The sequence below is a fragment of the Hyposmocoma kahamanoa genome, unplaced genomic scaffold, assembly GCF_003589595.1.
Source record: "Hyposmocoma kahamanoa isolate Upper Pololo Valley unplaced genomic scaffold, ASM358959v1 65, whole genome shotgun sequence".
Lineage (NCBI taxonomy): Eukaryota > Metazoa > Arthropoda > Insecta > Lepidoptera > Cosmopterigidae > Hyposmocoma > Hyposmocoma kahamanoa.
The window spans coordinates 4,687,553-4,715,239 of NW_020653853.1; the positions used below are offsets into that span (position 1 = coordinate 4,687,553).

Here is a 27,687-nt window from a genome sequence, read left to right on the forward strand (position 1 = left end):
AAATTAAACTGATGAAACTCTATATACAATGTACAAAATGTTTGATTCACCTTGGCATAAGATATTAATTTTTTAAGTATACAGAGCTTAATTAGTAAATAAATTTGTTACAGAATGATATCCCTTACCAAGAGCGACTTAAAGAAAACGATGGAGTTTCACGAAAAAATATTTCAGTAACTCTCTACAACAAAAGGAGTTATTTTTTCTGTCTGATGGACAGTGCAATCTTGTAAGAAAAGAATTATATACCATAGTGGGAATAGAATCCAGTTCAATTATTTTTATTCATAAACTGCTTGTATTTATAAAGCTATAAGTTCGTAAAATATAATAGTGAAAAACAAAATTGACAAGGTATGAAACCAATGGTAAGGGCAGTGTAAGTGGGTCCAATAAAGCAGAAGTTGGTAAAGGGGTCACGAACGCCATTAGAAGTTAGTTTGCTTCCACTAATGGTAACCCAATGATGGCTAATTTAATAGCTTAAGTTTAGATGTCGACGTATAGGTACTCACTACTGTTATTATTAGTTAAGATAAGAAAGGTAATAAGATTTGGGATGCGATAGCTATGTAATGTCTTGTCACTTCTTGTCCGCAAATGAACGACTATTCCATAACATGTACTATCTGCAAAGTTGACCTGTTACCAACTTAAGGTCTTTGTTTGTAGGCAGTGACGTAACCACATCATATTTTTATTATAAACAAAAGATTTTAATGAAAAAAAGAGTCAACATAATTTTTTTATAAAAATAAAAATCGACCTCAAAAGTTCTTGGAATTACATCTCTTTGCTAAGTTTTATTGAAATCAGTTGCCGAAAAGTGTGCGAAACCACCACCGAAACTTTGCCACCCTCAGAGACGGAATATTATTCTTCTAATTTAAATGGGATCAATATTGAGGTACCCTCTTTCCAACAAAAATTGAATCATCAAAATCGGTTCACAAATTTCGCCTGAGTAATCGCTTAACTTACTAAACATACATAAAAAAATACAGTCGAATTGAGAACCTCCTCTTTTTTTCAAGTCGGTTAAAAATGAGGGACGGGGCTAGCCACAAATTCCGCTTTTTAACAAATCTTTTTTGAAACTAGGTAGCCTTCAACTATGCTGATAGTATAGGAGATTTGGTTTCCTTAATATACACATATAAAATCACGATTAAGTTGTCTCCGACAGAAAATTAAGGATATGTCCGATAGGACATATCAAAGATTTTGAGAATTTGAGAAAAAATTTTGAGATATCAAAACGTTGTCGACACAAAGGTAAAGATAACTCTAATACAAGTAAGACAAATTCAAAGGAAGTTACGATAATATTAATAAAACAATTCAATAGTAACATTTTATTGCGATAAAAAGTGACGGGATGAACAAGTCTTCCGCATTGTAGTAAGCGACACACCTGTCCATAACAGTTGCAGTGCTGCTTAGAACTTTAAATCGCAAACATCTGAGGGGCACTACCACTGCCCTTCACCATGAGACATACGTTCGCCTTTATAACGTTACCAACGTTATCAACGTTACCCTTTAAAACAGAAACGCCCACATTACTGCTTAGCGGCATAAATAGATAAGGTGGCAGTATTTCCCTGGATGAACTCTTTCTCAAGTAGCTCTACTGCTACTAAAAATCTTCATAAAGCTATACAATTAAATCTTAGAAGCTATGTAGTTGCGATGCCTATACCAAGTTAATGAGTACCTGTATTTTTTAATTTCTTTTTATTACTTAAAGCTTAGCAATTATTTTTTTTTTTAATAAAAATTTATTTTGAAACCGGAAAGGAAAGTGGGTGAAAGTGAACAAATCGGATTCATCTAAGTTGCCAACCTTAAAGGAGGAATATTTTCTTCAAATTTCAATGTGATCACTAGTGAGGTACCCCCGTTCCAACAAAAAAAAAGAAACATCGAAAGCGAACGAAACACACGAAAAAAAATGCAGACGAAATAAGAACTAAATAAGAAAAAATTGATTTATTTTATTTATTTAACAATAAAACAGTTATTAGTTATATAAATATAATTAAAATAACTTCTAGCAAGACTTCTGTGTCGTCATAAAGTCTTATTCTTAAACCGGGATTTGGCGGCTTAAAAGTATTTAAAGGGTAAAAGTATTAAAACTTGAATTTAAAAATGATCAAAAACCACAATGATTACAAAATATAATGCAAATGAATTCGTTTTACCGATCACAATAGCACCAAAAAAAATCCCGACGGGATATGTTTGTGCTAATTACCTGTGTTAATGCCTGTAGGTACTAACAGTATTTCCAATAATATTATAAATACATTCATTTTGTGACTAAAAATTACATCCAAATTACTTCTTATATCAAGATGATGATTAATGTGATCCATAGTAGTGATATATTAACAGTTTGTTGGATAAAAAATGTATTTTTGAGACATGGTTTTGTCAAGATAAAATCTCTGAGTAGAAATTTACTTTATCAAAGTTATACGCAAAAGTGCACGTTAGGGAGTCACCATATTTATTAACACACTGTCGTATTAAGCCGGTCAGAAAAGACTTTATGTCTATGCAATGAGAGTGAAACAGCCATTGCGCGTTTCGTTTTGGCGCTCTTTTTGCATGGACATATTTACTAGCAGGAGAGCTCCATGTGAAAGAGTTCGTCTAGGGAAGAACTGCCACCTTACCTATTTCTGACGTCAAGCAGTAATGTCAGCATAACTCTGTTCCGGTTTTGAAGGGTGAAATTACAGGTACATGGGAGTTGTCAACTCATGTCTCAGTGTGACGGGCGCAGTGGCAGTGCCCATAAGACCTTTGCGATTTAAAGCTCTGAGTGACACTGATATTGTTATGGACAGGCGTGTAGCTTACAATCAGGCGCACGACTTGTGTTCGTCCCGTCACTTGATATTCTAAAAAAAACATTTCATCAATAAGTAATACTCGATCTTGCATCTAATTGTGGTACATTCATTATATAATTTCAGTACAGAGCACTAAAAAAACCGACCTCAAAAGTCATGTTATGGAATGTTTTCTTCAAATTAATATAAAAGGGACAATTTCTGAGGTATCCTCTTGTGTCTTGTCTCTTGATATTATAAAAAAAAGACTTGGAAGAAGACTTGGCATAGCAATACTTAAGTTCCATAGATGGCGATAGTGGTCACAATAATGGCAAATTGTAAAAAAACCATCGCAGTACTTGTACCGGATAGTATCAATGTGTTAAAGGGTGGGTGCTAACAACGAGTGAGCAAGGCCAAGCAAATGTACTTACAGCTTTTAATAATTTATTAGAAAACACCACGTAGCTATCAAAGCAAAACAACAAACCCTAAACAAAGTCAAGAAAAGGCGCCAAAAACAAACATATTTAAATTTAGAATTTAAATATAAAACTAAGCTTAAAAAATACTATATTATAAAATTTTACAAAGAGATTTGTAGCGATTCGCTACAGTACTTTTAACAAACAATGAATCACAGAATGACCTTGAAATTCATAGATCATTTTAATTACGCTTGAACTTAATACTTTATTAAAATGAACGTTAATGGCATTCTACACACGCAGCGTCAACCAAACTATTGTTAAGATTATTCTAACATTACAAAACGGGGCACACCTACCTATTATTCCGACGTTTCGGCCAGGTTGCACTAGCTGTGGTCACGGGAAATGCGATCTTTTAAAGCTCTGAGCAGCACTGATACTGTGTAGCTTACCATCAGGCGCATGACTTGTTCGTCTTGTCACTTGGTATTATAAAAAAAGGACATAGCGCTTTTTCTGACCGGTTCAGTGTTGGTAAGTGTGGTGACACCCTAAGGCCTAAAATAACGAAAAACTCGCTAATAATATTTTACTTAGTAATTGTCGAACAAAATCAGCCTGTAGATTTCAAGGTGAAGGGTTTTGTGGAGAGAATCAGATTACTCGTAGTTGGGTTAATTGATTTATCTGCCGCATCTGCGATCGCGTTATCCACTCTTCATTAGTGTCGGCTTTTCTTTTATTTCATTACGCCTCTCCCGCTTCAGCCTACCCCCATGTCTCAAGGGCAGAGTTGAGAAAACACCGAATATTCTTGTACGCCTTTTGACCTTAAAGAGTTTGTAATTGTTACAAATGTTCGCTATTTTAATAGTGAACAATTTTTAAACTACTTCAAAAAAGGAGGAGATTCTCAATATGAGTGTATTTTTTGTTACGCTATTACTTCGAAATTTGTGAACCGATTTCGATGATTCTTTTTGTGTTGGAAAGGTATCCCTTAGTAGTGATCCCATTCAAATTTGTAGACAATTTTCCAACTCTAAGGATGGCAAAATAGGGGATGATTTTGGTATATCGGATTTTATATACTTTCCGTTAATTGATTTCAAAAGAACTTAGTAACCGGATTTAACTCAACAAATTTTTGACGTCATTTTTTTTGTAAAAAAGTTATAATTAAGTTTGACTCTACATCCGCGTCAAAGATCCTTAAAAGATAGAAACACACTTACAGTAACAATTTACGAGTACATTTTATTGAATTCAAGTAACTTGTGAAACTTGGTAAAGGTAAATACATAATTAAGGATTTCCAACACGGTGTTATTTGCATGTCAAAGCGATCAACGGGTGAGTAGAAAATGATTACGCGCCGCCCTTATCCACCAGCCCAATGAATCTGCGACCCGGGGCGGCAACGGCGGCATCGGTCATTTAATTCGGCCTGTTTTAAAGCAATCTTTTCACCCGCCAAGCACTGTTAAAAGTATTTCCAAACGTATAAATAATTTACGAAACAAGGACATAAAGTTTGCGGAGCGACCCCCGCTCGCATGCAAATCGAGTTGGAGGAAAGAAGTGTCCGCGGGTGCGACGCCGTCTCTTTCAGGCGCGCGCGCGGCGAGCGTGTGCGAGTGGAAAAGACGGTACGGAGTGGATTAGTGTCTGTGCGGGAGGGAGAGAGAAGGAGTCGGTAGTTGCGTTCGGCTAAGTGAATCAGTGCCCGCGCTCGCTATTAAATCAGGACGCGGGAGGGGGAGGCGCGCGTGCTAAAATGCTCTTTACGGCGGGTGGGGTTTTGTTTGCCGAGGGCGGTTTCGGAGCGTTTACCCGCGCGGCCGCCGTCGCCGCGCAGAGCCGCGAACGTGCCAGTCGCGCGCCGGCCGCTAAACCGCGAGTGCGATGTGCGCGAGTTGACGCGACGCACTCTCTCGGAACTAGATTCGGCGGGAAACTTCCCGCCGTCAACGCGACAAAATATTTTCAGACGCTAATAAGGTAATTTTTATATTTGAATAATGGAGTTTAATTAGTTTTGTAAACTTTTCACCGAGTTTATGTGTTCTTTTTGTGAATTTTAATCGTGATTAAAGTAGGGTAATATAAAAATTATTAATAAACTAATATGGTTGAACTAGTGACTATAATATGGAAATCAATGCATTAAATTATTCAACCCATTCTACACTGACCTAGGAACTATTTTTTTTGTACGCGGTGTCTTATCAAGTTGAACTTCAGCCTTGCAATTTAAACAGGTATCTTATAAAAATAAATGCTCCCCTGATACAAGAACAAGTAAGACGAGAGTATGCGTGGAGAAAGTTTTTCTGAAAGATTGTACAAAAACCATAGTTTCTCGTAGCGACGCGTGGCGCGTAGCTGTAGCATTGCCGTAGCAGTCCCGTAGCACGCGCAAAACCATATTCTAAAGTTTATTCGTTTTCAGGGTTGTGAATTTTGTTAAAATTGATTTTGAACGTAGAACACAGAATTATTCTTATACAATTTATTTTAACTCTTCCGTACAAATTCCATAGGTAAGTTATTATTATATTATTTTCAATTTCTTTCTTACTTTTATTCAAATTGGCTAAATCCGAGATGATATTCAATATGACGAGATGGTAATGAGTGAATATCGGGAACTCGTGTTTTATATTCCGGTTGCAAACAGAGCCACCCTATATGTTCCCGTGGGTGTCCGGCTAAGGAATAAAGCTAGGATATTGGCAGTTACTACTCACTATTAGATTTAGTTTACAATGCATAGCTATTGTAGCAAATTTTATTTCTTTGAATATTTTCGGCAATTGTGTTTTATGGTATTTTACTGATGAAGGTTATCGTTTTTAGTCATTTAAAGGAACAGAAGTCATATTAGTATAATAGAATAACATCACATGATAAATAATAATGGTGATTAAATTGGCAGTTGATTTTAAAACTAAAGAATAAGAAGGTCCTCATAACAGACATCATGGGGTTAAACTAAAAAAAAATACTTAAATAGGAGTTACACATAGATACATACTTTCACATTAACCAGTAATACATCTTTATACAAGTACTTAAAACGATATTCCCCGTACAGCTCATATTCATATTCATATTTATTTGCAAGCTACATGGTAAATCAAGATTTTATAATTTGTATTATAGTACATATATGTAGAACCCTGCAGGGCATCGCAAATTGTGAGCGCAGCTCTTGTTCATTAAATTAGAAAAATAAATTTACATGTAAAAACTACTAACATTTTATCAATTATATATTAGTTTATGTATTAATATAAACGTAATAATTAAAGATTAATAAAAAAATCTATTTAAAGTTTAAAAATATAAATAATTTAGAACAAAAGTAATGTCATAATAATGTAGGTATAAGTCCATTCAAAATCTAAAACAAAATAAAAACTAAATAAAGCTCATTGAAATGGATGTCAATGAACATGATAAGGTCATCTATAATTTGACATTGTATTTATTCATTATTATTATTATTATTATTTCATTTTCATTAGTTACTCGATTAAGTTTTTTATTTATATCTTGTTCCAACACAATTACTATTGTTAAGGAAATAAATAAAAATAAGTAGAAATAAATTTACCAAGTAATAAGAAGCAGATAGATTTACCTATACTATGCCTTGTTCACTTGCGATTCTTAGCGAGAATCGTTAATATAGAAAATAAGGTGCCGGCCGTGACACATGAGATCTTAAATTTCCTCATGTACGCTTGTTGTCCCTACCCTTCTATGCGTAATAAAGCAGAGTTGATTTATGGAAGAAATAGGTAGAATGGTGAATAATAGGCAAAGAGACATTCACGTTCCGGTTTATTTACTGTTTATAATTTTCTTTTACGTATCGATATGCTTTTTAATTGTCGATGCGTATAAAAGAATGACTTCAGTTGACAACTCGCGTCACTAGCGGTCTGCCACGGATTAGCACCTAATGCTATCTGTGCGCAATTTATTTAACACATATACTTTTAACAGGAATCTGTACTTTTTTGTTAACACAACTGCTTACTTCTGCCTATCTCTTACTACTTTCCGCCTGTGACGTTCAGAGATCATGCAAGTTACGTAAGAGATTTGTAGCAGAAACCACTCTTAATTACAACGTTACGAATCGTCTGACGTCTCCGTCCAGCGCTTCGGGCCCTTTACAGGTCTCACGGTCACGACTGACGAGATGGTAAAGTCATCAACCAGTTATGTCTAATATTATATTTAAGGTGATTATGAACACCATTGAGCTCAGGAAGATGTCGTAGTTCGGCCTTATTGTGAGGAATAATAATTATAAATAACTTCAACTTATCATCCAGAGCAAAATTACTGGAAAACAAAGTGTTGGTAGAAGATGGCACTCCTGGTTAAATAATTTGAATGGGAATGGTTAGGTTACAGTACCACCTTGCCCTTTAGAGCGACAGCCTCTAATGTCAGGATTGATTAATAGAATCCGTGAACTCAGTGGAGTCAAAATCGTGCAAAATAGCTTTTTTTGATTAATAATTGCAGTGCCACTTTCAGCTTTAAATCACAAAGATCTGAGGGGCACTTCCACTACGCCCGTCACCATCCACCCATCCCATGTGCCTGTGATTTTACCAGCACCCTTACTCTTCAAAATCGGATCGCTGTAATGCTCACCTTACTACTTGGCGGCAGAAATAGATAAGGTGGTATTATTTCCCTGGACGAACTCTTTCACAAGGAGTTCTACTGCTACTAATTTTCCCAGCTTCCCTCCGCATAAAATTAATAAAATAAATAACACTAGCGCAACCACATTCACCACCACCACAAATATAGCCTACACAAGTTTCGCCTCTCTACGAGGCATCCTCTGGAATTGATGATTGTTCGACACACGGTCCAAGCAGTCATTGTTACGATATTGTTCAACCTCCGATAGAAGAGGAATCCCGAGTAGGAATTCCCGGGATTTGCAAATGAAGACTGATTTAATGTAAAGACGTCACAGTGCACTCAATATTGTAACGTAATAACCAGTAATAAGTGGCAATAAGCATCGTCCAATAAGCCCAATAAGCTCAATTACACTAAATAACTATCGCATTGATATGCAATCGAACAGGCGCCTGCGCAATTGATATTATAAGCGATGTTTCATTTAACATACTGCTGTAGTTACTCACAACTTCATTAAACTGAATATTACTTGTGACAAATTATTATTTAACCCCAAAATGGCGGTGTTAGTACCTATTAGCTGTTAATGTCAGTACTTGAAAAAATTAAATTCTGAATACTGTGCGTGAACTGCAGAACTGCCATTAGTGACAAAGCGCTGGTCTAGAAGTTATACTACACAACTTGAAGACAGGCCTAAACTGTCTACAGACGCATTTTTCACAGTACATGCATTTCGGAGAGCGTATTTAAGATATTTACGAGCTCAGGCCATCTCAGTTTGCCAGCAAAATACCGCGCGCACATAGTTACACAACGTACATACTCGTAGTTACACAATTTAACGAATGAAATACGCGCCCTACACCTGTTTTACCTCGTAGCCCGGACATCTTCAAGGATATAATATATTGGCATCTCCTGCTTAAGCTCGCTCTATTGTTGTCTTCATTTAATTTAGGAGTCTAGATTGTGATCAAGCGGGAGTTCATATTTTTTTACAAACCCGCTGCGTGGCGAGAACGTCATTTAATCATCTTATTATTTCGTTGCGCACCCGTGAAACTGTGATAACTGACATTATTTTTTTTTACGGCAACGTATTTTCTTTTTGGGTCATCGTATTTTGAGCTGGTGTAAATCACATGTTTAGTTTAGTAGCAGTAGCGCTCTATGTGAAAGAGTTCGTTTAGGGTGGTACTGCCACCTTACCTCTTTCAGCCGCGGTTTTGAAGCGTAAAGGTGCTAGTGAAATTATAGGCACATGGGACTTATCAACTTATGTCCCAGGGGAGGCGCAGTGGCAGTGCCCTTCAGATTTTTGTGATTTAAAGCTCTGAGTGGCACTGCAACTGTTATTGACAATCGTGTAGCCCACCATCAGGCGCACGACTTGTGTTCGTCTCGTCACTTGATATTCTAAAAAAAACATTTCATCAATAAGTTATACTCGATTTTGCATCTATTTGTGTTATATCATTATATAATTTCAGTACAGAGTCCTAAAAAAACCGACCTCAAAAGTCATTCATAACTAAGTTTACCACCCCTGGAGGTGGAATGTTTTCTTCAAATGAATATAAAACGGACAATTTCTGAGGTTTCCTTTTTTCAACAAAAAAAGGATCATCAAAATCGGTTCACAAATGAGTTATCGCGTAACATATATACAAAAAAAGACACGCTGACGAATTGAGAACCTCCACCTTTTTTGAATTCGGTTAAAAAAGAAAGCTTATACTATTAGTGGAAAATGTTTCGAAAAACGCTTTTGCAAGCTACGAAAAGTCGTATGAGCTAAGTAGCTCAAGCGCTAAATTTCGTATAACGTAAGTACGTTATACGACATTTACGACATTTAGCGTGAAGAGAAATGTAGGAAATGAAACCATATTTTCGGATTTAAATCGCGTATATTTGTTTTTTCAAACAAACGGACGTTTCGGGCTCTTTACAGGTAAACTTGTAAATGTCGGTTTCGGGTCGGTTTCAGGCCCTTTACTGGTAAACCTGTAAATGTCGGTTTGTTTGAAAAAACAAATATACGCAATTTAAACCCGGAAAATAGTACAATACTTATGCGTAACAATCGCGAAAACCTAAGAACTGGATGAGAAGAGAAATGGTTTATGTTATACCCCATTACTCGAGATAACAAATGGTACATTACTTCAACTCCATATTCTAATAACTAATGACTAGCGTAGGAATATTGCCTTGTCTTACAATCATTAGAACAATATGTATTCTGCTTATGTATGTATTTATGTATGTGTTTATGTATATAAAGTTCATGTAGGTGTGTATATCTCTAACATGTGTATATCTCTAACATGTGTATATATTATCATCACTTTTATTTCTTATTCACATTTAAATTTAAATTTTATTGTGCAATAATTACTCTCGTAGTTTTCATTTTACACCACAGCTAGGGTTGGTTGGAAGAGATCTTTTCTTTGTGCAATAAACAATTAAAACAAAAACATTTATCCGCTTAGTACTGACTACTAAGGTAACGTTTTAGAACTTATTTTTAAAAATAAAAATAGGGCAGGTAACTTATTTACTATAAGTCGCCTAACTGCTGTGCAGTTTGTTGGCGACATGTGTACTCTTACTTAATTATACCTACTTTACTATACATAATATTACAAAGTATTAATTATACTTACTAAATAAAATATAAAAATTACTTTAAGAGGTAGGTAACCATTATTTTAGTGCAATATGCACTAAAATGATTTACTTAATTTGGTGTCATTTCTTAGCTAATTAATGTCGTTATATATTTTTGAACTAAATAACGTCTACATCTTTTTCCATAATAGTTGTTTGCTTTAAACTGCACTAGTTTACCCTACCTTACTCTTTTTGTCATGTACCTATTCTTAAGCCTTAATTATGGCTATAGTAATTTTCCAATACTACCAAATATCTGCTTTTAAATTCCAATTGGTATAACCGTACCACAGTGACTAAATAAGTCATGTGTTATAACGGATAATCATTATCTCACAGCCTGCAAAACAGTTTTCCATGTTACGTTCTTTGTAGATATCGTATTTTTTTAATGTAAAGTAAGAGGCAACGGATCAGACGCGCCACTTGAAAGAAGGTGGTCGCCACTGGATATTTGCAACACCACTGCCTAGGCCGCCTGAAATGGCAAGCATATGCAACTTGTCAACTTATGTCTTAGCGTGATGGGCACGTGACATAAAGCTCTGAATGGCAACTGTCATGGATAGGCGTGTCGACTACTACCAAGCACACGAGCTATTCATCCGTGACGCCTGCGTGATCTTAGTATGCCAGTCATCACAGATGTGTGAATTGGCTCTACTTCCTTGGTGGATGACGAAAACGTGACGGGTAGTACTAGTATGGAAAGTTCCATGAATAGTGTATACGTACATATATCATGTATCTATTTTTGTCTAAAAATGGGATCCGCTTTTTAACAGGTGGACCGTCTGGTTGTTGATCAGTTTCCTTAACATGTACACACATCAAAAGTGTCTAGGGATGAAGGTATTTTATTACAATAATGATTAGCCTATAAAAGTTAGATAAATTTATTAAATTATCATCTATTTTGTTATTACATTATGTAATTTAACAAAAAACCAATGGTGTTAAAAAAATAATTATAAAACCTGATTTTCGGTAATTGGCAAAAACATGCTTGATACCTAGACAATTTTGTTGAGTTTATCTATAAAAGACATACCATACATACACACCATCTTTAATTCCACTTGACTTTTTGCCCTTTTCTCTCTCAACAGTCTCTTCACATATACCTGTTAATTCTTGGTACTTGTAACCTGACGTTTTTAACGTCTCCATTCTGATCGAAACATTTATTTCGAGGTCTATATTTCCATTCTTTTTTTTATAATATCAAATGACGGGACAAACCCAAGTCATGCACCTGATGGTAAGCTACACGCCTGTCTATAACAGTTGCACTGCCACTCAGAGCTTTAAATCGCAAAAATCTGATGGACACTGCCACTGCGTCCGTCACTATAAGACATAAGTTGACAAGTACCATGTGCCTGTAATTTCACCAGCCTTTACCTTTCAAAACCGGAACGCAGTAATGCTAACATTACTGCTTAGCGGCAGAATAGGTAAGGCGGCAGTACTTCTCTGCATGAATTCTTTCACAAAGACTTCTACTACTGCTTAAATTCATTCACACTCGCTCTATAAATTTATCGCGTCGGACAAAGTACTATAAACAGTTAAAAATTTTCCGAGTAATTATTAAATTTGCATTAAGGATATACGTCTGGTTAGTCGGCAACTATAAATTGAACTTACCTATCTACACATTAGTCAAATCTAGTTTAAGTTTACTGAAAGCCTTTCGCAATTTCACTACTAACCGGATCTAACTAAACTTGCGACGATCAACTGGATATAGGGTTGTCACGTAAAAGACATTTACGAAAATATATTTATTTATTTATGGCATTGCTAAACAATACCTACAAAGTTCTTTAAGGTAAACATGCTTGATATCGAGTATGACAGAAATTTATTTGGGATTTCGCCATTGTTCTTTTCATACCTTACCTGATATTATTGGCTCCGTGATTAGTACTGAGAGACAAAGATTTAGTTGCAGTAGAGTCCCTTGTGAAAGAGTTTGTCCAGCGAAGTACTGCCATCTTACCTTTTTCTGCCACCAAGCAGACGTATCATTATTGCGTTCTAGTTCTGAATGGCAAGGGTGCTGGTGATATTACAGGGGCTTGTCAACTTATGTCTCAGGGTGACGACCGCAGTGAAAATGCCCGTGCCCCTCAGATCTTACTAATTTAAAGCTCTGAATAGCGCTGCCACTGTTATGGATATCAGGCGCACGAATTGTTCGTCTCATCACATTATATTAAAAAACAAAAAATAATCCCTAATGGCAAATCGGTCGAATCCTAACTTAATAATGACCTATGTACACGTACGTATTGAAGGGTTTTTGGCGGTTAGATGTCGCTCAACGTTAAGAAACTGACCGTTGTAGATAACAGTTCGGTTACAAAGTCGTTAGTCATTTGAGTTTCAAGTTCCATGTTAGCGAAGCTGTAATATAAATTTAACCAGCATCCGCAATGATGCTACATCTGCTTGACGGTAGAAACTGGTAAAGTGGCAGTACTTTCTGTGACGAACTCTTTCACAAGGAGCTCTACTGCTACAAAATCCTTCTCTTCTAGTACTAGTTACGGAGTCTGTAATATCAGGCGACGTCTGAAAATTTTTGTATACTAGACTATTTTGGTGACCCTACAAACAAATTATATGCAAGCACGGAACTACGGGGAGCATTATTCGACTGGCTTTTGTGAATAGCGAAGTAGTCGCAAATTGAGTTGTTGCTATGCTAGTTAACCGATTCATCACCAGATATATTGTGTAGTATATAACTACGGGATATAGTGTTACTGATGTTAGAGTCTTATTTACTTTATTAATCATTTACAGATCCTTATCAAGGCGAGGGATTAGGCCATCTTCCGGTCGTCTGGCTCATAAGTTTAGGGTTTTCAAATTTCAGTTCAAGAATTGTGAATGTAGGCTTCCACTGCATTTACATGTCACGGGAACAGTAGAATTCCTTATGAAAGAATTTGTCTAGGGAAGTAACTGCCACTTTACCTATTTCTACCGCAATGCAAATGTAGCATTATTCTGTTACAGTTTTGAAGGGTAAGGGTGCTGGTGAAATTACATACACATGACGCTCTGAGTAGCACATCAATTGTTATGGACAGGCGTGTAGCACGCCACCAAGCGCACAGCTTGTACGTCCAGTCACTTGCTATCATAAAAATAAAATCTAAAATGCATAATACTCACATGTATGAGAAGCGGTGAAGAACTGAGGGGTACTGCCACGGCGCCCCTTAGATCTTTGCGATTTAAAGAAGAAGAAAGAAGAAGGAGTATATCAGACATAAAGCCAAATACATACACCCTGAGGATCGAGCAGTTGGAGTCCCGCCACAATGTGAATTTCAATTCGTTTGTGGTGAGAGGACCGATCTGTCGATCTTCATGAAGGAAGAATTTTGTCCGAAGGGTGTCTTATATCGGTGGTTCCGCGGCGGGTTACCCGATACCAGATTGCGCCACACGTCGCCGACAAGCAATGCAACTCGAGTAGATTAGTTAGAAATAGTGTTTTATTATATTGTATGTATGTTAGTCTTTAAGGTATACATTATATGGGTCATGTGGCCTGAAATAAAAAAAAAGAAATAATACATAAAAAAAATGCATGATACTCACTTGTATGAGAAGCGGTGAAGATCAGATCAGATTTAAAGTTCTGAATGACGCCGCAACAGTTATGGACACATGTCGCTTATCACCAGGCGCACGACTTATTCGTCCTGTCACTTGATATTATAATAATCTCAGTACAGAGTACTAAAAAACCGACCTCCAAAGTACGTGGAACTACATATAATTACCAAGTTTTATTGAAATCGGGTACCGGAAAGTACGCAAAACCGGATTCATCCCCTAGTTCACCACTATACGGGACTTGACACAGGAGTTAATAAAAATAGGTTGGCTCTTTCCAACAAAAAAAGAATCATGAAAATTGGTTCACAAATACCGGAGTTATCGCGTAACATACATACAAAAAAGCCATTCAGTCGAATAGAGAACCTCCTCCTTTTTTGAAGTCAGTTAAAAAAGAGAGGTTTCAAGATTCTACTAACTAAATTCGATAATATTTTATGTTGAAATAGGAGAATTATAAAATTTTAAACACATTATACGTAATTTATTTCATATAGTTAGTATTGATTCTTTACTGCACAAAGAAAAGACGCATGAAACACAAGTTACAAAGGACATATACAAAAGTGGCTTATTTCTAGAAGAGATCTCTTCCAGCGCACCCTAGCCGTGGTGTAAAATGAAGTCTGCGGAACTAATTATTGTAAAATAAAATTAAAATTTAAAGGTGAATAAAAATATAAGTGACTATAATATACATTCCCGGACCCTTAATTCGAGCCACCTCGCATTTTAAGCTTAAACAATGTTTAATTGATTAAAAATTATTACGCAATTTTGGAACTAGTATAGTAAACGTCGTTTTCATAAGTCCTTGTTGGAAATTTGGATTTGCAAAACCGGAGGAAAACTTTGAGCTCGATGATAACACTATTTTTGTATTTTTAATACAAAAATGCGAGGTAGCTCGAATTTTGTGTCCGGGAGTATATATATGTATGACAGACATACATACCTACATGAATTGTATATACATAAATACATAGATAAATAAGCAGTATATATATAATATATAATAAAATAATCTAAACAAATTACTAGTTTATGTATATGTTACCGATAACTACCTAGCGCGTTCGACAGGAAGTGCTCTTTTAATTTGTGTTTGAACGATGTCACCGTTTATTATCTATTATTTGCATGTATATGATGTGATCAAAGCACTTTTGAGTGACTGAATTATACCACGGGTAAAAAAATGTTTCTTGAATGTAGTGTATACATATATATATTGCATGTGATTGTACGTACTTGCAAGTAGTGACGTACCAAGTCCGGTCGTCCCATCTGGACGGCTAATGGATCAAATTGGGCATTAATTGAATAGAGAACTGTGTTTTGCGACTCGTCTGTTGGAACTTAATAATGATATTATTACGCGTGTATGTAGTCGAAAATAAACAAGTCACATCTTAATGCATATGTAGCGTAAATTTGGATGTTCTTGAAATTGAATGAGGAAAATTTTAAAATAAGGTATTTAATTAATAACTTTTGTAACTACAGTGAAAAACAGTGTCGTTTGCATTATTATTTGCTATGAATTTACCATTTCAGTCAGCCGTGACTATGGGACCTGTAAATGGCCCGAAACGTTGGTTTGTTTGAAAAACAAATATACGCGATTTAAATCCGAAAAATAGTTTCTTTTCCTATAACAATCGCGAAAACTCAGAAACTCCTGGGGTATATATATAATATTTTTCACATATTGACTCTACATGTACTGTTCAGGCCAGATGTGCTAATATATATTATTGGTAGATAGCAATTTCTTCCAGGCAACCTAGGGTGACAAGGTAAGTTTAAAAAATAATAAAAATCAGTTGGTGATACCTAGATTACACCCTTACAGAATAGAATTGATTAATATGGATGCCTAGACAAATGCTATTTAAAACATGGCACTAAGTTTGGATGACGACCTCGTTGGCCCACCGATTAGTATGATGGGCGCTAGATGAAGAGGTCCAGGTACAACCAATTTGTGAAATAAGTTATCTAATTTGTTTCTGGTTTAGGTGTTCTGGGTAATGCTTCGGAACTAATTTCATTACTTTGGTTATATTATTATTAAGTATGTACGAGCACGCTTTGCATTTTAAGTTATTTTTACCCGTATAATATTTAACATACGTTAGCTATAAGTTAGTATGAAATAAAGTCTCAAGACGAACACAAGTATTCTAATCAACAAAACATTTCCTTTCTACAAACAAACATTAACAACAACATCTAGAAAGTAAGGGTCAATAGCATATTACAGCCCTTACAAAGTATTACAAATTTAATACTGACCTTCAAAAGTGTAATTCTTTTATTTTGTTTGCTGAGGATCTGCTTTTATTTCCTTTTATAAAATAAAGAATCTAATTTTGAATTTAAAAACCGAAAACTAAATGAAGATCAATGGATCAGCGGTAGGAGCGAGAACTAAACAAATAAACAAAACACAATCGCATTTAAAACCGTAAATTGGTTTCAATTCAATTGAAACAAATTATTTTACGATTCATGCCATTCAAATGGCGGTCCAAACAATCAATAATATTTAATAACAACCAGCTAGCCTGTATCGGGGTTTTATAAAGTGTAATGGAGATCAATTGAACAGTTTCAATTAAATGTTAATGGATCAATCGGAGCGCGACGTTGCGGTGATTGAAAAAAATATACTCTTTGCTTGAATTTGAATGAATTCCAGATGATTAATACCAGTATTCTATTAAAAAATAAACTAAAGTAAGGTAAACTATTCTTTTATGGGGGATACTTTTAGTGTAACTGTATACGTTTTTAGAATAAGATTCCGGAGCATATTTCATAATTATCATTTTTATTATTATTCCTAAGTTTAAAATTTACATTAAAAATGTTTTAATTGAAAAATCATATTACAAAAAAATTGAAGCCTACATTTTGGATAGTGTATGTATGGTATGGAAAGACGACATGAGTCTAGATTCCACATACATAAATATGATTCAAAGTGTATTCCATAGCATTTAGGTTTATTTGAATAGAGCAATCCAGTGACTGAGCAGTAGGTAGCATAAAAAATTACGTCATCAAGTGTAAAATAGTACATACTGGAATAAATGATTATGTGGCTTTGACCTTGACTTCGCTTCCATTACATTCCGCTTGTTGACCTAAGAGTTTAGTCTTTTTTAAATTCATTTCAGCCCACTGCTGGCTGTAGATCTCGTTCCTGTCAAACTGAAGGGTGCTGGAGAAATTACATTATGTTTAGTAACAGTAGAACTTATTGTGAAAGAGTATACCAAGGGAAGTATTGCCACTATTTCTGCGGTCAAACAGTAATGTGAGCACTACAGCGTTACAGTTTTGAAGGGTAAGGGTGCTGATGAAATTACAGGCGCATGGGACTTATCAACTTATGTCTCAGGGTGACGGGCGCAGTGGAAGTGCCCTTCAGATCTTTGCAATCTTCTTCACTGCAACTGTAATAGATAGGTTGTAGCTTACCATCAGGCGCACGACTCTTGGTGTTATAAAAAAAGACTTTCCGGCGCTGTGCGTTTCTGGAGGCTGATTTTAATTCAAATTTAAATCGATCCGATCAGGTAGCCCATCTGAGTCTCGAAATCAGATGGGTTTCGGAGCGAGAGGATGAACCTGATTTCTACTATATCTTTCCAATTGTGAATTAATTACTATTGTTCCGGTTTGAAATGTCAAAAGTTTCCGATCGGGAGAGGCAATCAAAATCAAGCTGCTGATCTGGGTTTTTCCAGCCACTCTAACCATGCCATCGACCCAGAGCTTCGTTGAACTTATTTCTTCTGCTTTCCCTTGACCGTCATTCCGTAAAAGCCCAGGCGGCAATCAGGGTTTAGGATCAATAAAAAAAATATAGGCGAGGGCTTAGGCCATAGTCCACCATGCAGGTAGGCTGGTTGCGGAACCTTCTTCGACGTGGAGGTTTCATCTATCAGATGCTGATATTCAATGCGAATATATGAATCGTGACAGTAATTTACAAACATCCAGAAACAGACTGCAAGCCTAAAAAGCAGCTCAGCCGTCTTCTTACCTCTGAGAAAATGTCGTCGAAAAATCAAAATGATTAAAAAAGCTTTTTCACGCAGATCCAATAGAGATTTATCACAATTGCTGATGTTAAAGTAAAAAAATCCGCTATAAAAACATAAGCAGTAAAATGATGATGTTGAATCAACATACGCATGCGCGTCCGTTGATGTGTAAAAAACCTGCATCAACAACCCTATCAAATCATTTTCGCTACCACAGCATAAAAAAATGTATATGTTTTTTATTATAACTGCCAGCCCTAGTTGGCCATCAGTCATAATTTGCGTAACCAGGTCTCATGGTCCGATCGATGCGGCTACAACACACTTCTAATTCAATTTGTATTTATTGCTATGACACCTCTTCCTGATGTTGCTATTCTTGTTCAAGTATTTTTGGCTTTCTACTCACTGTTTTATAACTCAATAGCTTAGTTACCTACTAACTAGTGTTATTTCGCTCACAATCTGTGATATTTATCGTATGAACGCATTATAGAAAATTTATTTTCTTGATTCGCTTCGTTTGTTGTAAATATATATGTGGTATCAAAGTCAAAGTCAAAGTGAAATAATCATTTATTCCATAGGTAAAATTTTTACACTTGAAAATGTCATTTTGAAGCTACTGCTACTACGCTGACCTCCCTGAGAAGAACGAGCAAGAAGCAAACAACACAAGTCTCATACATCCTTCGGTATAACTTAGCGCATGCGTCGATCTACTTTAGCCACGTGCCGCACTTAAATACGTGATTCACACTTTATTTTACGTAGTACGTTACCAACTGTCCACCAATACACGACATCAAATAAAGATTTGCCACCATAGTATCTGTATTTTACGTACAATATACTTTTACCATTTTCTCTGCAAATCTTTCTCAGCGTACTACAACTACAATCCATGTATGGAGTAAGGTGGTCCATACATCACCACTAGCGAGAGTATTGCTGGTAAATATTCACAAATATTAATCAAAAGGATTCAGCTTGGGTGGGCTGCGTTTGGCAAATTGAACGACATTCTGAAGTCAGCCAAAATTCCACAAAGTCTGAAGACCCGCCTGTATAATCAATGTGTTCTGTGGACCATGACTTGACATGACACTCACGCAGGAGGCTGTGTATAGGATGAAAGTTGTACAGGGCGGTATTAAGTTTTATAGACCGTGTTCCCAACGTCCAAATTCGAAGTTGAACAAAGGTGAAGGACGTGGGGAATCGCATCACGAAACTAAAATGGGCTGGGCACCTGACACTAAAGACAAGATGACAGATGGAGTAAGGCTATGAGTTTGTGGCTTCCAAGGACTAGATACAGGAACGTCAGGCGTCCAACCGCGAGATGGGCAGACGACATCGTAAGAATTGCGGGGAGAACCTGGATGAGATTAGCGCGGGACCGTGGGGAGAGGCACAAAAACTTGGAGGCCTATACGTAGCAGTGGGTGAAGTCAGGCTGTAAATGATGTGATGATTCACAAAAATAAGTATCTTAGAAATTAAGAAAGAAAGAAAATACATTTAGTGGACTACCAGAAATGACACCACACAACAAAAAAGAAACATAACAGAAAAAAAAGTAAAGGTATTGCTACTAACAATGACACGATCATTTGTTACTAAACTTTCGCATAGGTAAGTAACTTAGAAACTAAGAAAGAAAGAAAAATCAAATTGTTTGACTACTACAAATGACGGCACACAAAAAAAAGAAGCAAAATAAATAAAAGAAAAAATAACAACACACTCAAAAAAATTCACACTTACGACACAAATAAATAATTACAAAACGAAATCATAAACAAAACAAAAACTAAATTAAACCACAGATTTCATAAACATAAACAAAAATACTTTGTGTGGTGCCAGCCACGGTAACAAAAGGGTCACGAATTCAGTATTTTCTGTAAACGCAATGCAAAATTAAAGTACCTAATTCATATTCATACTTCCTTCGACGATTCGAACCGTAAACCTCTCGTTTCAGAAGCAACTGTTTCTCTAGTTTCCTTGATGGCCTCGGTGGTCTAATGGTTTGCACTGTGGGCGTTGAATGTGGAGGTCAAGGGTTCGATTCTCGGTAAGACCAACTTAGGAAATGAATTTTTCTAAATTGGTTCTGACTCAGGTGTTCAGGGTAGTGTTCTAAAGTGAATTCCGTTGATCTGGCACTCACTACAGTACAGCGAAATCCCTAGTTTGACATCATGTCATTTGGTGTGAGTTAGCCAATTTGGTCCTGACGGGAATCGAACTCGGGACCTCCTCATCCAGCGCCCACGGGTGAGCCACCGAGATCGTCAAACATAACTGACACTATCAATGTATAACATAATTAATTGACAGTATTAATTTATTATTGTATCAAAGTACCCAAATCGTGCATAAAATTCGTGTAAGCAAATTCAATTATAATTTCGTCGAATTTCGGTTCGCATATCACATCGCTTTACACTTAAATTAATTCGAGTTTGCTTAACGCGAATTGACGTCGATGGAATTCGTATCAATTGGTTAAATTTAATTGAGTTTCTGTATCTGTTTGAAGAGTAAATTTTATTGCAGATATTCGGAAATAATATATATTTATTACTAATTTGGAATAATTATTTGTTTAATGAAGAATTTGTAACGTATGATATATAGGCAATACAGTCATTTTCTAGGTATTGATGGCTTTCTAAAAAATTCGGCATGTCTCAAAAGCGGTGACAAATTCGTCAGGAAGAGAAGAATAAAATTGAAGTACATTTACCACGCAAAATAGATGAATCGTCCCCATTTTTATTATTACTTATTATGTAGTGTATAGTATATTCTTTGATATTCTTTGGTTGCACCCCTTTGGCATATCCCAAATGTCTATCCTAAGGTTGCCTGGAAGAAATGGCTACAAAGCAATAAAGCCGCCTGTTCCACGTTAACTTAGTACTACTATTATACTTGAGCTGTAATAAATGTGCAATAAAGAATCAATTTTATAACTGACCTATTTGAGCATAATAAGATTATCGTATGAACAATTTCGTTTGTAGAATCTAATCTAATCTAAACCTCTCTCATGAAAAGTTATCATTTTGCAGATTGTGATCAAGGGTGCAACTTGAAGTTCTACAATATTTAATAGATTTTGTCTTATATATCATATTTATAATATTATACATTGTTACAAGTGTTAAGTGTTATGATTTTTATTTATAAGATCATTTTATAGGTGTTAGAGAGTGTTTTTTTTTAATTTAAGGCAAGTAGTACACTGAAAATTAATGGAATCCCAATTAAGTTTTGTTTGCCGAATTTTTAATTGAATCAGTCACAACATTATTAAATTCATTACTTAAAATTGTTGTTGCAATCATTATACTTGACAGGCACGGATGGAAACGAGTTACATTATCATTCAAGTTACGTTATATTTTATAAGTGCGCACCTCATTGAAAAAAACTTGACTATAATTATAGAACTATTACATCAAAATAAGGATCTTCTTTAAGGATAGTCTTCAGGCCATTGTCTACCATGCTGGGCTAATACGGGTTGAGGACTTTACACGTGTTCCAAGGGATTTAAGCCTTGTTCGCCTTACAGGTTTTAATAGAGTAGAGGCATAAAAAGTATTTTTTTAAAGTCAAAGTTAAAGTCAAACAATCATTTATTCCATAGGTAAAATTTTTACACTTGAAAACGTAATTTTTTAAGCTACTGCTCGTTCACTACGCTGATCTCCCTGAGAAGAACAAGCAAGAAACTCTAGGGATTACTCTTTTCAAATAAACGTAAATGCTATACAATACATTTTGAATCATATTTGTGTGGAATCTAGATTCACGTTGTCTTTCCATACATCTTTATCTAACACGTAATCTACAATTTTGTAATATGACTTTTCAATTAAAATATTTGAATGTAAGTTTTAAACTTAGGAAATAGTCATCTGAATATATGCTCCGGAATCTTATTGTAAAAACATATACAGTTCCCCATAAAAGAATGGCTTACCTTAGTTAAACGAAAACGTGGTACCATGAGTTTGGACTCAGTTCTAAGGTTAATATTATGAATATCTTCTTTCTTAACGAAATTATGTATGTCTTTAATGGCATACAAAATATTTGAGTAAATGTACTGTGATGCCACAATCATGATACCAGTCTCCTTAAGCTTTTCTCTCAGATGAATCCGAGAACCTAAACGGTACGGTAGACAATATTAGACAACATCAGTTACGTTGCTCTGATCTCAAAGTAAGGAACTACAACGGTACCACAGACATCTAGATCCAAAACAATATTGAAAGTTAGTTCCATATTGGCTAGGGTTTGAACTCGGAACCACAAAGATGGCGCTACCATAAAAACCAATATTCAAGCCACTCGACCAGAGTTCGTCAAAAAAAGTTGTGAAGAGATAAACCGCTGTTACGGCTGTAGCTATTATTAGTGACTCCCACCAATCAACAAGGACATTAGCGATGCTGTCAGTAACGCTAAAGCCAATGATTTATCAAAATGAAGCGGATTTTTTTTTCTAATCAACACTGGACCTTTCCACGTCACTGCTCCGTCGGCAGTCGGATCGCCGCAGGCTCAGCCTAGTGTGGGGTCAACTGTAACCATAGCACCATGCTTTCAGGCATGGCATCACGTTCGCAATGCACATTAATCTTAAAATATATAAGTAATGTTAAATTAGTATAAACTTGTATATTTGTGAAAGAGTTCGTCCAGAGAAGTACTGCCACCTTACCTATTTCTGCCTCCAAGCAGTAATGTTTCAGTATTCCTATGTTCCAGTTTTGAATGGTAAGGGTGCTAGTGAAATTACAGGCACATGGGACTTCAACTTATGTCTCGAGGTGTCGGGCGCAGTGGCTGTGCTCAGATCTATGCGATTTATAATATATTAACTATTATGGACAGGTGTGTAGCTGACCATCAGGCGCACGACAAAAAGAAACCGGTTGTCGATTCTTCGACAGATATAGACAGTACATTGCTACTTCAGCTTGCTTATTCTACCAGCTATGTCGAAGACCTTGGTTCTCTGTCGGATAACCTCGTTCCGAAACCTGTCCTACAAAGAAACTCCGGCCAAATCTCGTTCCATAGTTCCCTGAGCGACTGTCAACTGGTGGACTAACCGTATCGTGAGTATCCACGTCTCGGCTCCGTATGTCATAACAGGTAGAAGGCACCAATTGAAAACCTTTGTTTTCGAACTTTGCAGTATGGGTGACGAAAAGACTCGATTTAGTTTATCAAACGCTGCCGAGCCAAGCTGAATAGCTACTTTTGGCTTCAAATTCTATGTATACATTAATAATAAAACTTTAATGTCCAATATCTATCTGATGAAAGTTCTTTGCAGTTCAATATTGTGTCTACTGAAAAGTAATTATCTGTACTAAAAATATACAAAAAACAAACTTGTTGAAATTGCGGATAGAAATTAAATTAATATCGAACATTCATTACAGAAATAAACACAATTAAACGGTTAAAGCAGTAAGTAATTAACGGAATTGGGTGGATTAAATCCAATTGATTATTTGAACTCAATCGGAATCCAAATATAATTTCAACGTTAAACCATTAAGTCGTATTTGCCGTCGATGTTTACGCAACGAGATAGAAACTCTGGTTTTAATCAGTTTATTGAAGGCAATTCAATGTAAATTTAAAAAATGACTATTTGCTTTCCAAATGAGTGCAATAAAATGCAGTTTCGATATGAAAGTCTTTATTTCGTAACAAAAAATGAGTTTATAAGCTCGCAAGCAGAATTTATAATACGAGAATTATGGTTATTTCATAAAGATTAAGCTCCCAAATTCATATGAAAGCATTTTAAGATATCAATCAATTCTCACATCTTGTCGGTATTCAAACAGGCACTTGGCAGTAGTGACGACAACCGCGCCGTTCAAGTATTTTTTTCACAGCTATATTTGCTAAAAGAATAAAGAGATAATAATCCCGAGCTTTAAATATTAAAAACAAAGACGATTTATAAATAATAATCTTATGAATTTCGAACGTTTATTCGATTTATTTTTAAATTCCTCTGACACTTTTGATAATATAATAAGTGGCCTGAATTGATGTTAATCGTACGTACTTATCACAATGCAGACCTTTTGAATTTCGCAACTTAAAAAAAGCGCAATTCAGAACTTAAAAAGCCGTATAAGAGACACACAGACTTGGCTACTTATCATTCATAAATCCTATATTTTTTACACGTGAGTCCCTATGAACTTAAGATAAAAATTATTTATCATCAAAGAACTGTCGAAAGTGAGCTCGTCACTATCTTTTTCTATTTAACTTGATTACCACCGTATTGACGACGGAAATGATGTTTCTAATTGCCACGTCCGCATTCATCTCTTTATCTATACAAATCGTGCCTGTAGACAAATAAAGAACTACAACATAAATAAAATTATCACTTGATAAGCACAAATTGGTTTAATAAAAAAGAAGCGTCGTCATTGCAAGGTCAATGCAGCGCGGATGTCGGGCGGTGGGTGTGACAGGGTAATGAAATCAACGATACAAGAAGTATTAGATAAAAAGACCCCCGCCGTACTGTCGACGATTACAAAATTATTGATAAGCGTTTTCCTATGTTCCTTTTTCAATTTTATTTGCGGTAGTCAAGGTCAAAGTCAAATAATCATTTATTCCGTAGGTAAAATTTTTGGAATACAATGCTATGGAATACACTTTGAACCATAATTGTGAGGAATCTAGACTCATGTTGTTTTTCCATACATCTTTATCTAACACATACTCTTAATTTTTTTAAATATTACTTTAATTAAAATACTTTTAATGTAGGTTTTAAACTTAGGATATGGTAATGTTAATATATGCTCCGGAATTTTATTGCAAAAACGTATACAGTTCCTCATAAAAGGATCGTTTACCTTAGTTAAACGAAATCGTGGTACCATGAGTCTGGACTTAGATATTGCTTATATCTCGTTTTTTATTGAAATTATGTATATTTTTATGGCATACAAAATATTTGAGTAAATGCACTGTGATGCCACAGTCATGATACCAGTTTTCTTAAACTTTTCTCTGAGAGAAACCCGAGAACCTAAACGGCAGAATGAATCGCTCGTTTTTAGCAAACACATATGGTTTGGATACCTGCCGCTGTACCTCACACGAGCATTTAAAAACCTAATATGGTAAAACTAATATTATATACATCCTCAATAATCTAATACCAAAACCTAAAAAACAAAATACATGTTTTTTTCAACAAATTTATGTAATTATTACTATCAAAACTTGTTACACACCATGGCACAAAATTGTAGAATACGCCTGATGTTACCAACCTTAATAAATTTTTACAAATAGCAACGACAAAAGCAAAAGATGGCTTGTTTTTGAGTTGTATATGGTCATACACAAAGGGTTAATTAACAATCCTTTTTAAAAGCAAAGATTCTAACCAAATCCCCGAAGCTTAAAAATAAAATATTTTGTTTTTATTACAAATATTTGATTACTATGATAAAACAAGAATATGTATGACTTCAGTATCATAAGTATTCTCGTATTAATAAACAATTCCTAAATCTGTTATTCAAGCACGCCTGAAATGTAATTCAAATATCGAAATACATCTTAGGTGATACTGTTTGAAGTGACCAAGACCTTAAACTTGATTAATTAGAATATTTAATAACAATGAGTAATTGTTGATGTCCACTGAAGAGTTATATATATAAAGAAGTTAAATACATTACACCAACCGACAATACATTACACCAATTTACGAGTAGTATAAATAACATACCTTTTTTTCTCTTGTTTTACTTTAAAAAACACTTAAATGCGTATTGAGCAATGCCTATTCACAATTGTACTCTATAGCCGTTTTCCATATAAATATAGAGCGGAATGCTTCGTGTGAATCTTTGTTGAAATATCCACAACTTAGGGGCGGAACTCCCACCAGCCTACGTCTAGTCCCCCGATGATGGACAGGGGAAGCCGGAATTAAACCGTATAATTAGTCAGTACACTATGAACTACTGATAACATCTCAATCTGCACAAATTACACATAACAAAACAAATAAAGAACGCATGAGTAATATCATTACTAATTGAGACTACGAATTGGTTTAGTTAAATAAAAGATACGTCATTACAAGGTCAGTGCAGCACGGATGTCAGGCGGCGGGTGTAACACGGTAATGATTCAATGGTACAAATGGGATTACCGATCGGGACCCCACGCGCGCAGACAGGACGCGCCAATACACCGGGTAACAGGATTATGTAGTACTGTGCCAGTATTAATAAATAATAACACAAAATTGGAATCCTCATCTATACAGAGAATCTCTAAATACAATTTTGCAAAATATTTTTATTATTGACGTATAAAGCATCTCTACAACACTTGGTTTTAACTAAAAAAGTTCAAGTTCAAGTAACCTGCAGTCTGAAAAACAAGAGACCTTGCTGTCTATTTTTGTTATTTTGAGTTTTTCTCACTCACACTCGTTTTTGTTAAAATTGTAATAAGAGTACAAAATACCGGTAAGGTGATAATTTCTTTCATGATTATTATAAGACGCAAGACGGAGGTAATGAGTTTTGTGTGATTTTTACGTATTTTCATATTTTACAATGTGTGCCCAGATATTCAATGGATGTGACGACGAGAATATACAGTATCAAATGCGCCCGCGCATCATTATTCGCACGTGGGTCACAGTTAACGCGTGCAATTGAATTTCATTGCCATTTTCCTCCCGCAAACCGAGTTATGCCAATGACGCAATGATCAAATCTACAAATAAATGTAGTTACGTGGGCTTACAACAATTCAGCATTCCTGTGTTAATTATCAACTGTGATTTTTATTGTATGTTATTGAAACTGATTGGTGGAAAACTGTAGTTTTCAATGTATTCTCTGGTGATTAAATACATGACCTGAACAATTTTGTTTTATCAAGACTATTTTAAGGAAGTTTTTAAGGCTTTTTACATTTGATGAAGTTTTGTTTTGTTTAATTTTGATTTTGAATACATTAATTCAATTTTATTGTTATTTCATTACAATTTAAGATTTTTTTAAATGATAATAAAGTGTGATACTAAATGTAAAAAAACTGTTGTATTAAAATTACGGCACAAAATCCTTAAAAATGTAGGAAGTCCGGCTTTTTTTATGATACCAATTGTCAGAGTGAACAAGTGTCTTCCTGGTATAAAGTGACACGTCTATCCATATCAGTTGCATTGCCACTCAGAGCTTTAAATCGCAACGAGTACTATGGATACAAATTGTTCCCTTAACGAGAAAC

The 27,687-nt window shown here is 35.4% G+C and overlaps 1 protein-coding gene across 1 annotated transcript in view; it reads left to right on the forward strand.

The window, feature by feature from the left end:
* Positions 1-5,057: 5,057 nt before the first annotated feature.
* LOC113231496 (dorsal root ganglia homeobox protein) overlaps positions 5,058-27,687 on the forward strand; it is a 149,959-nt gene continuing 127,329 nt past the window's right edge. The window contains exons 1-2 of the mRNA XM_026465822.1: positions 5,058-5,180; positions 5,225-5,281. Of these exons, the coding sequence (XP_026321607.1) occupies positions 5,058-5,180; positions 5,225-5,281 (180 nt within the window). The remainder of the gene's footprint in view (positions 5,181-5,224; positions 5,282-27,687) is intronic.